The sequence below is a fragment of the Mizuhopecten yessoensis genome, unplaced genomic scaffold, assembly GCF_002113885.1.
Source record: "Mizuhopecten yessoensis strain PY_sf001 unplaced genomic scaffold, ASM211388v2 scaffold6913, whole genome shotgun sequence".
NCBI classification, from domain to species: Eukaryota; Metazoa; Mollusca; class Bivalvia; order Pectinida; family Pectinidae; genus Mizuhopecten; species Mizuhopecten yessoensis.
In genome coordinates, this window is record NW_018406787.1 from 147,938 (window position 1) to 159,301 (window position 11,364).

General features: G+C 35.0%; 1 protein-coding gene across 2 annotated transcripts in view; it reads right to left on the reverse strand.

Annotated features, from left to right (window-relative positions):
* Window positions 1–7,573: 7,573 nt before the first annotated feature.
* LOC110452835 (dimethyladenosine transferase 1, mitochondrial-like) overlaps window positions 7,574–11,364 on the reverse strand; it is a 16,703-nt gene continuing 12,912 nt past the window's right edge. For both annotated transcript variants that reach the window (XM_021501534.1, XM_021501533.1), the window contains exon 5: window positions 7,574–8,032. In XM_021501534.1, the coding sequence (XP_021357209.1) occupies window positions 7,753–8,032 (280 nt within the window). In that variant the 3' untranslated portion in view covers window positions 7,574–7,752. The remainder of the gene's footprint in view (window positions 8,033–11,364) is intronic.

Below are 11,364 nucleotides of genomic sequence, written 5' to 3' on the forward strand. Positions count from 1 at the left end.
CTTTCAAACACCAATCCTTTTATACTATTAGCGTCACTGTTCATTTCCCAAGAGAGGTTACGGTTGATAGGAGAAGCGCAATCATTGGTCCTGTAACACTAGACTCGAGAAATTTATTCCGGAAAATATCATATAATGTGATCATCTACACCGTCTTATTACTTATGTTTATTGACGCCAACTGCGTAGCATTCGTGCTGTCGTTTATCGGTCCCGCGATCTGCACTCCCCAGGGGGAGGGACGTAGACAAGGCGCACGTGGGAGGGGGGTAATCTGCTATATGTCTAGTATGGTACGAAAGTCAGTAACGACACTTCTGTAAACATACAAACACACACCTGATTAGGGCGACCTAGTTATCAACACATCTGTTACTTTCATGAACGTGCAACAATTTACTTGAAAGTGCATAACGTATTGAGTAATAACTTAAGTAATAAGTACGCTATTTAAACATTGAACTGCTATCAGTTGGGATTCACGAGGAATATAAATGCCATGCCACCACATTAATAGAAATATGAAGTACATACTGCAACATTAAACAAGCACACGATACATACCCTTATTTGAACTAAAGGCTGAATTTTGATAATAGCTTTTATTTTCTATGAAATTTAAAAAAATAAAAACTGTGAAATACAAATATTGCTCAGCTTTTAGATGGCTAGAGTGCTGAATGGAATTTGTCAAGTTTCAGTTTGCAATCATTTAAGCATGGAGGTGCTTTCAGTTGGCTCTCAAAGACGCTATAAATGCCAATTGGACATGAATGCCATGCCCCCATATTCACAGAGAAAATGTGTCACGCAAACACATTCATAGAGAAAATGATTGTCATGCCACCTAATTCATATGGAAACATGAATACCATGCAAACAAATGCAAACACAATATGAATACATCATCACCACATTCGCATAGTGAGTATGAATGCCTCGGGGTTACAGGAAAATAGCACGAAGTACGTTAGGGCTTCGTGTAAACTTTTCCTGTACTGCTGATGTCTATACATTTGACGATGTTTTGTTTTTTGTAATGTATGGTGAAAGGAAATGAGCTTCATAATATAGGACACATTTAGAAAATCACGTGTAATAATGTAATACTCCGTGCAAGAAAGTGCACGGACGGCAAGTAACGACTTACCATACATCATAGAACGTCGCTTCCGTCAAATGGAAATACTGAAACCTTTTGATGGATCCGATACCAAAAACAAACGAAAGGATGAAAAAAGTAATGCAATAATCGAGACGTCATAAAAAATGAGACTCAATATACTAATAGCAAATCGAATATATAAACCGGAAGGCAAGTCATTAACCGGATGTCCGCTAAGTGAAATATTCTTCAGAAACACAAACGACTTCAACACTAAAAAGCAGAAGTTCGATACTGAGTACAAAAAAAGACGATGGGTTCATAAACCAAGGGGTCGATTGATGGGCGAGTCATTACCGGGCACTGTACGAATACAAATGCGAGTGACCCTACACCGCCAACCAGTGCCCGGAAGTTATGCACCCAGCTTCCGGAAATAAACAAAGGTGGACACTTCTATACGCCCATCATAAACCTAATTAATTACCCTATCCATGCGCGGTGTCAAAGTGCAATGTTAATTCTTGTTTGTTTGCATTTAGTAGGCTCTAATGACATTTTCTGTGTTGATGGGCCATTGAAAAAGTCATAATAATGATATAAGAAAAGGGTCGCATTTACTAATATAGTAATCCGGCTTACGTCTTTTTGGATTAAAGTTGGTGTAATTTTTTTTTTTTTTTTTTATTGTATTAAGCAGGTCCAGTACACTCTGCCGATTGAGCTATATAGCTTTATACACCTATAAAGTATAGCTGTATTGAGCTATATTTTCTGAGATTTCAATTTTCATTAAATTAAAGCAAAGTCGCATAAAACAATAAGGTTTTTGGTAATGGTGACTACAAAAACCATACAGTTAGATTTTTATTTTCATTTTTCATAAATGTAAAATTTCCGTTTTTTTTTTACATCATTATTTTTTAAAAAGAATACTTATATTAATGTCTTTTGTTATCAACCTAATGATGCAATCTTCTTTTAAAAGCGATTTTGTTTCGTTTTCCTTAAAAAAGAAAAACACTTGAAAATAGCTCAAAAGACCTATTTCAGATAGGTCAATAGAGTTATTATAGGTCTTTACAGCTATAAAGCTAAATCGGCAGAGTGTACTGGACCTGTTAAGGATGTACTCTTTGGCATCTTTGACGATCATAGCACAAAAACGAACACACGAACATGTAATCTATTTCGCATTTTCTTCTATAACATTAACCTCTTCTTTCCAAAAATGCATATAAGATTAAAAGGTTAATACATAAATTGTTAGACTTCTCAGAGATGTACATCCTTAAAGTTGCGTGAACAGTACTGACTGTTTAATAACAAGTTTACGCTCATCATCAGACGTAGCCATATTCTTTCATTATTAACTAGGTTAGCCTCTTTGATTGTCGATCGCCGTCCGTTACAAAGTGATACTTGTGAAACTACATCCATTTAGTTCATCACTGTTTTCTTTCTGTTAAGCTTCCGTTAACACACCAGGCGAGCTTCTCAGTTGGATTGTATTGGTTCATAAGCGCGTCATGGTCTAGGCAAGATGAACAAGGTCCCTGTAATGTGGAGTTGTCGTTGTGTTTCGGAATTTACTGAAAATGTTCATACAAGGCCCAATGTCAATGTGGTCTACAGAACAAGCCCCGAAGGTTATGTTCAGAATGCGTTCATGCGCGGTTCACTGAATGGTTTCAAGGGTAGTGAAGCCTGATGGTTTAAATCAATCTCAGATTACATGTAAACAAAACAGACACAATGACAGACAAATGTCAGTACAAAACTTACTTTTACAAAGAGTTCCGTCAGTATTATAACTATACACTATATACATTTTAATCGAATTCTTATTTATTTTAGCCGTTGACTGTTCATGTATCTGATAAAATATGTAATCCTTTGTCATTTCTAGAAATAACACAGTCAAAAAACATCGTATCCTTTCCTCAACGTTTGAGAAACAAAATTCAAGCATAACCAACCTCGAGCCATTTCTATTAATGTTCAGAAAAAGAAATACACCGTGTTGTTTTAAATTCTTCAGAGTGCAAGAAACAGAAACATCGTATCAGTTTTACAAAGGTGGAGAAACGGAAACGGAAACATCTTGTCGTTTTGTTTCAGCAAAGGCGAAGAAAGAGTGTTATTGTGTAATTTCTCCAAAGGCCATGAAACATGGTTGTCATTGCTACAAATATTAAGAAACAGAAATCACTGTCATGTATACAATAACTATGACAAGAAATAACTGTTAATGCAAAAAAGCAATCTTCCTTATGTACCAACTGTCGCCATGACACTAGTTCAAATGTCGATACGCAAAACAATCTTCATTATATACTAACTGTCACCATGACAACATACTATTGTCAATGCACAAAATCAAACTTCCTCATGTACCAACTGTCACCATGACAACATACTATTGTCAATGCATAAACTCAAACTTCCTCATGTACCAACTGTCACCATGACAACATACTATTGTCAATGCACAAAATCAAACTTCCTCATGTACCAACTGTCACCATGACAATATACTATTGTCAATGCATAAAATCAAACTTCCTTATGTACCAACTGTCACCATGACAACAGCTCTCATATCAAAATATAAATTCAAACTTCCCTATATACCAACTGTAACCATGACAACATACTAATGTCAATACATAAAATAAAACTTCGTTATATTCCAACTGTCACCATGACAATATACTATTGTCAATGCATATTTCAATCTTTATTATATACCAACTATAACCATGACAACAGGCTCACTGCCAATACATAGAATTAAACTTCTTCATATACCAGCTGTAACCATGACAACAGTTCCACTGTCAATACATAAAAATATTTACATTCGCTCCCATTGAAGCTGTGTAAACCGTGACTGCGTATACATTACCGTATACGCAGTGAGATTCCTTGGAGACCATTGTTTCCTATTGATGATGTAATTTACATTGTGACATCATAATGGTAACGTTGGAGATCCATCGCTGGTCGCAGGCTGTAGGCTGTTCATTTGTTTGGATTTACGCACGTTACGGAGGCTTTGTACCATTATAAAAGCAAATGTATTGGAGTTAGCTTTATTCTGAGTGTACCATCATAGTACGAAAATATGTAAATATAAGAATTGATCTTCAGTTTGACTGCGTATACGGTAGTATGAACGCAGTTGGCAACGAACATATTCTTTATGGAGCGCTAACGCTAACGCGGTAATGTATACGCAGTCACGGTTTACACAGCTTCAATGGGAGCGAATGTAAATATTTAAGGATTGACCTTCATTTTGACTGCGTATACGGTAGTATGAACGCAGTTGGTAACGAACATATTCTTTATGGAGCGCGTTTATTAAACTAATTTATATACCAACTGTAACCATGACAACAATCTCATTGTCAATACATAGTATTAATTTTCTTTATATACCAACTGTTACCATGACAACAAGCTCACTGTCAGTACATAGAATTAAACTACTTTATATACCAACTGTTACCATGACAACAAGCTCACTGTCAATACAAATAATTAAACTTCTTTATATACCAACTGTTACTATGACAACAAGATCCACTGTCAATACATAGAATTAAACTTCTTTATATACCAACTGTTACTATGACAACAAGCTCCACTGTCAATACATAGAACTAAACTTCTTTATATACCAACTGTTACCACGACAACAAGCTCACTGTCAATACATAGGATTAAACTTCTTTAAATACCAACTGTAACCATGACAACAGCTCCACTGTCAATACATAAAATTAAACCTCTGTAATACCAACTGTCACCAATATAATAGCCCCACTGTCAAAACATAGAATGAAACGTGATTCCTCAAATATGATGACACATAAGATTGTATATCGGTATAAGATAGTGGGTAACAGATTCCTAAAATCATAAGTTAAAGATTTAAATTGACATGTCTGACCAGATTTGTCTGAGGTCTTATAGATTTAGATTTAGTTTAGTAACAGTTGATGTGATACACCTATGAATAGTGATACCTATGAATAGTGATACACCTATGAATAGTGATACCTATGAATAGTAATACACCTATGAATAGTTAACAGTCCATTACTGCACTTTCAATTCTATCTTTTTATTTCTTACCGTCTTTATGACAAAGCATGTCTCATTGGAATGATTCAGTGGCATCTGTAGTAATTTTCACACAACAATCAATAGCTTTTATGATCTCTGAGAAAAATTACATATAGGCGGAGTCTAACAACTGGCTCTCACTGTGAAGATATGTAAATGCAGTATTTTCTGGGCTGTACATATGAGATGTGTCACCTATCTGCACTCTCTGTATCCCGGCAATGGTTTTCATGTGGTGCAAGTTACAAACACAACAAAACTGTATTTGCTACATTTTTAAATAGTGTTGTTCCTTTATGAAATAGGAACAAACTTAAATCATGCTTGGCAAAACATTTCAAGTTTTATCCCATGAATTTTAATATTAAAGAAGAGTGACCGGTCACTCTTCATTAATGTAAAGACACAATAAAGCGGGCAGTGAGGTACGTACATTAGTAGTTTTTGTATCCACAAAGGTTATTTGTGTGAAGGGGGCTAGGAGTAGGTAATGTACGTAAAATACTTAGTATCCCTAAGTATTATTTGTGTTGCGAGACTAGGAGTGGGGTACTGTATACAGAGAAATTTTCGTTACAGTTTAATTTTTGCCTTTTTTGCCTTACGCAACAGGGCAAATTCATCATGACAGTGAATATACCGGTAAGTAGCAAATATAAGTACAACAAAATAAAAAAAACTTACATCATTTCACTGCTATGGACTGGTTGCGACAAATAAGATTGAGGTGTTTTGAGGATTAATTTTGCTTCAAAAGCCCTTGCTACTTATTGGAAACATCCTGGATTTTTCACTAACCACTGATGAAAGTTAACCAACCTTTGAGCAACAAGGCCTGAATATCAGTAATGTCAGCAGGCCGTGTACTATAAATTGACTTTAGTTTGTAAGTCATCAGTGTGAAATACCTATCCCTATCATAACTTGTATGATACCACCAGACAACATAATAAGCTATGATTTTTGTATCAGCCAAGATAAATATTACATTATTCAATTATTTTTCATTTTGAATTTGTTATGTCAAAACTTTTAACCCACTGTTAGTTTGGAGAACCCAGTAAAATGTGGTTGTCTACTGAGTATGACAGGAATCTCCTCCGTAGCCTGACTGTGTGAGATCAATAAGATAGCCCTGACACCTGCCCAAGAGACACACAGCCAGTGACACGGTAATCACAGGTGTGGGTGTTTATATACCCATAATGAAAGTAACACCAACAACACAGTAATAGATTCCTGGTGACTCTATCATTAACTAACCAGAGCTAATCATCTATATACAATAACAGCCTAGACGTATATTTAATAAGCAATGACCCTATGACACATACCTATCAACCAAATACATACAATATATTTAATAATCAATGCCTGGTGACATACATATCAACCAAGGAATTACTGTATATTCAATAAGTAAGGCCCAAACAGCACTTATAAATCAACCAAAATCCTATATCTAACAAGAGGCCCATGGGGGTTATTGGTTGCTCCAGTATAATTGATAAGAAAGACTTTCTATATTGTAACAGTAATCCTCCATCCAAAATAGAAACTGGCCAAATATCATGACCCTAGTTTTAACATATTTAATGCCTGTGCCTTTGAATGAAGGTCAAGGTAATACATTTGAACAATTAGATAGACTGCCACCTTAGCTAGGTAAATACAGGCCAAATATCATGACCAAAGGCCTTATGGTTTTTTAAAAGTAATTTTAAATTTAAAACGGAAAGAGCTAGTCCCAAGTTCCAACGGGGTTAACAGTGATGTTTGCAAGTGCAATTTTATATAGCTCACTCTCTAAGTTAGCTACAGACAAAATATCAAGACCCTAAGCTTTATGGTTCTTGAGAAGAATTCATTATAACCCGTGGGACTATGAATAAAAGTCAAGGTAATTTATTTTAACAACTTTGATAGCTCCTGGTTCAAACTAGCCACAGGCCAATCTAGAAATTATGGTTTTTGAGAAGAACTCATATACATTTATATATTTGAATATATTTGAATATATTTGACCCTGTGACCTTAAAAGATCAAGGTTACTTATTTGACCTCTATAACCTTAATAACCTCAATAAACCATGATATGTCACTCTGATTGTAAACAGAAGAAATACTCTGGCTATCAAAAGTAGGACAGGTCACTGTGAGTGTGAGTGCAGCCTTATTTTGCTAAACTCGTTAATGTTGGTTGTTGTTCAGGACCATTGAGTTGAACTAGTCTGATGTGAGACAAAAAAACTAGTTCAAAACTTTAATCCAGTTATAAATATATTGGAATTGTCAAAGTTTCAAAATGATAAAAACAAACAAACAAACAAAAAAGAAAACAAACATCCCTCACTCCATTTATATACCATAAATCTACTAACAATTGACATCACACTTCGACACTAATTCTTTTATTAACACTGCCAGTGTAATATCTAATTTTCCACTGTTTGGAGGTACAGATTGTGTGAATTCTTCTCAAACTTCTCCTCCTTGAGTTTCTCCCCTTTAAGTCATTCCCCATTCTCCACACTCAAGGGGTTTTGTTCACTGTCTTGTCCCTCTCTCTGCTGTCTGCGCCTATACCTGTCGTCACGAATGAGTTTCTGTCCCTCCTGACTGCGGTAGTCATAAGCGAACACATGAGCGTATTCCTCACATATGTCACTATACACACTGCATAGACGTCCTAACTCACTTAAAGTCAACATGTAAGACCTTGTGTCCTCAGGGATGTCGGTGATCCTCAGGCTTTCCTCCGCCAGGTAGTGTAAGTCTGGTGGAAACAACGTCCTGTGTACAACAAAATGTTAAATTAAAAAAAAAAAAAAATGTTCATAACAATCATCGGAGGACTGTACACCATTTATTCATAATATGTACATTTTTTAATTCATTCATAATGACACTAGATCATGAATTCAAGATAAATTTTGATTAATTAATGTAAAAACCCATGTTATTTGCACACCTACACAGTTTTTGCAGAGGTATGTATATGTATTTGGACCAGAAATGCTGAAAAAGCTCTGCTTATATGTTTGGTCACCAAAACCTTTCTTCAAAAATACTGATGTTTGACACAAGGGAAATGAGATATGTTCATAGTCAGTGGACACATCCCTCTTTATAATAAAAATGATGTTTTAATCATAATTGTTGAAATGAAGTCTATTTTGATATATTTCATTTCAATTAACTAAAAGAAGATATCTCATTTTAGGTTAACAGTGTTATACTGCATTCAAAAATTAACTAGGAATACTATGTGCAAACCATAAAGTTACACTCAAGAACTGCTGCAACCATTCAAAACCTTTACTCAAACAACCTTGACCTTTGACTTTGACCCTTTTCTGTCTTGTTCATGTGGGTTTTTTTTAACAATTTAATCAAGTTTTGTGATATCCCATTATTACAATTAGAAAGATTGATGTTTTAAAAGCTTTTAACTTAGTGACCTTGGCCTTTAATTGACCTTCAACAAAGTGTATTAACAACCTGTAACAATACAGACAGATTATATAAATACTTATATTTCATAAGTGTTAAAAAATCAATCGCTGAGTTCTGATATGACTTTTTCTGCTATGATTCCATAGAATAAAGTACAGGCCTCACCCGGGTTTTATTCAAAAGTATGATTTATTGCAATAATATACAAGAATACAAGAATCCTACAAGTACAGATAAAAGGTCCTTTCAATTTACTTAATTGATGAGCAATCAACATATTTGACAAACAGTTAGGAAACCGAATCCTTATACATGATAATTACATTTGCATGTACACAACGTAGGAGAATGGATCCAATAAAAACATTTTGACTGCTTCATACCTCGTTTAATCTTTAAGATCAATTCTATAGCAATTAAAAACCTGTATTCACTCAGAATGAAAAAATGTTTTTGTGCAGCAATCAAAAACAAATTGAAGTGTAAATCTTGAAACAAAATCTAAATTTAACATTTTACGATTGATGTATGATTTAAGTAGTTGAAGAGGCTATTTATACAGGCGTCATCAGATAGAGGATACGCATCAGACAGTGGTGGGGACCGACGATAAACCACTCGCCCACCCCTCGTAAACATCCCGACACAAGTTTCTGTAGGGAGGCAAGCCTAAGCTTCATTAACCAGTAGATAGTCAATCACCAGACAGTGTGGTGTCGATCAATACTTTGTTTTACAAAATAACTTTTTATTGATTTTACAAATATAAACGATTGTTGTATATCTTCTATTATTGGAATTTCCTTGGTAATATTGCGGTATTTTGAAACACCTAACCTAATCTAGTATTATTGGCAATGTAATTAAGGTTGTGTCACGTTGGAGAACAATGGCCGAACTCTGACCTGCTAAAAGCATTGAATCATCATCATCAGGTTCGGGATGTCATGTACATGGTTCATATCATGTTAGCTACTCTACAGGACATAACTAAACGATACAACTCCATCTAATGTCATGCCAGACTGGATTAAGTGCTAATGGCTACTGACACGAGCCCTCAGTCTCTCACTGGTGTAAGGAAGCAATCTAATGTAACTATCCATGGCGATCAGCAGCCTTAGATTTGTAGATATTCCAGGCTATATAATTTGTTTCATATTAAAGCTTTCTAATTAACAGTACATTAATAAGATTGGAAACCCTCCACAGATAGCTGTCGACCAAATGCTTGTTAATCAAGTCATATTAAATTTATGTTTCTGCTGGAGAAGTGGCATTCTTTTAACACATTTGGTGTTCAATTGGTTAAATTGATTATTAAAGTCCTAAACGTTCAAGTGAACTTTTCAGTAATGTGTGTTATATCTGACAAACTAGGTAGTCGTCTGCAGAGGGTCCAGAACACTGCAGCACGTCTGATTACTCACTCGAAAGAGAGAGAAAATCACACCTGTGTTATATTCATTGCACTGGTTACATGTGTGATACAGGTTGCAGTACAAAAGTTTGGTGTCCCCATACAAAACACTGGACGTAACAGCTCCCCAGTATTAACAAGAGCTTGTTACCCTGTATTAGCCATCACAATCACTGCAGTCCGAGACAGAATCATTGCTGTATGTCCCAAATTCTCTTACTGTGACCTATGGAAACTGGTGCATTGGGAGGGTTTCGGCCGCTTTGTGGAATAGCTTACCATCTGCTATCAAAAAGTCAAAAACTCTGGTCAAATTCAAGAAGAGAATAAAGACCCACCTCTTCAGATCTGCATTTTAGGCTCATTGCACAGACATCATGTACACACCACCCTTTATATTTTCATTATTTGCATATTAAGATAATTGTCTTCTTACTTAATGTATATTGCTGGTTTGTATGCCTTTTTATCTACTTTATCTATAATTGTCACTCAAGAAAAACTATTATCCATGTGTTTCAAAGTGCTTTAAAGTAATTTTACAAATTATATAGGAAGCTATATAAATGTTGTATATTATTATCATTGTGGGAAAGCGGACCAAGAAATTGGATTGCAATTCAATGAAGTATTTTTTATGTATGCAATTATCACTAGATGATAATATACATACTTTTATGTTAATTAAAATGTATATCAGCTGTATTGGCTGCTTTAGATGGTTACAATGACAGTTTTAGATATATCAGCTTAATTGGCTGCTTAAGATGGTTACAATGACAGTTTTTTTTAGATATATCAGCTTTATTGGCTGCTTTAGATGGTTACAATGACCGTTTTAGATATATCAGCTTAATTGGCTGCTTAAGATGGTTACAATGAAAGTTTTTTTTAGATATATCAGCTTTATTGGCTGCTTTACATGGTTACAATGACAGTTTTAGATATATCAGCTGTATTGGCTGCTTAAGATGGTTACAATGACGGTTTTAGATATATCAGCTTTATTGGCTGCTTTTGATGGTTACAATGACAGTTTTAGATATATCAGCTGTATTGGCTGCTTTAGATGGTTACAATGACAGTTTTAGATATATCAGCTTTATTGGCTGCTTTAGATGGTGACAATGACGGTTTTAGATATATCAGCTGTATTGGCTGCTTTAGATGGTTACAATGACAGTTTTAGATATATCAGCTGTATTGACTGCTTTAGATGGTTACAATGACAGTTTTAGATATATCAGCT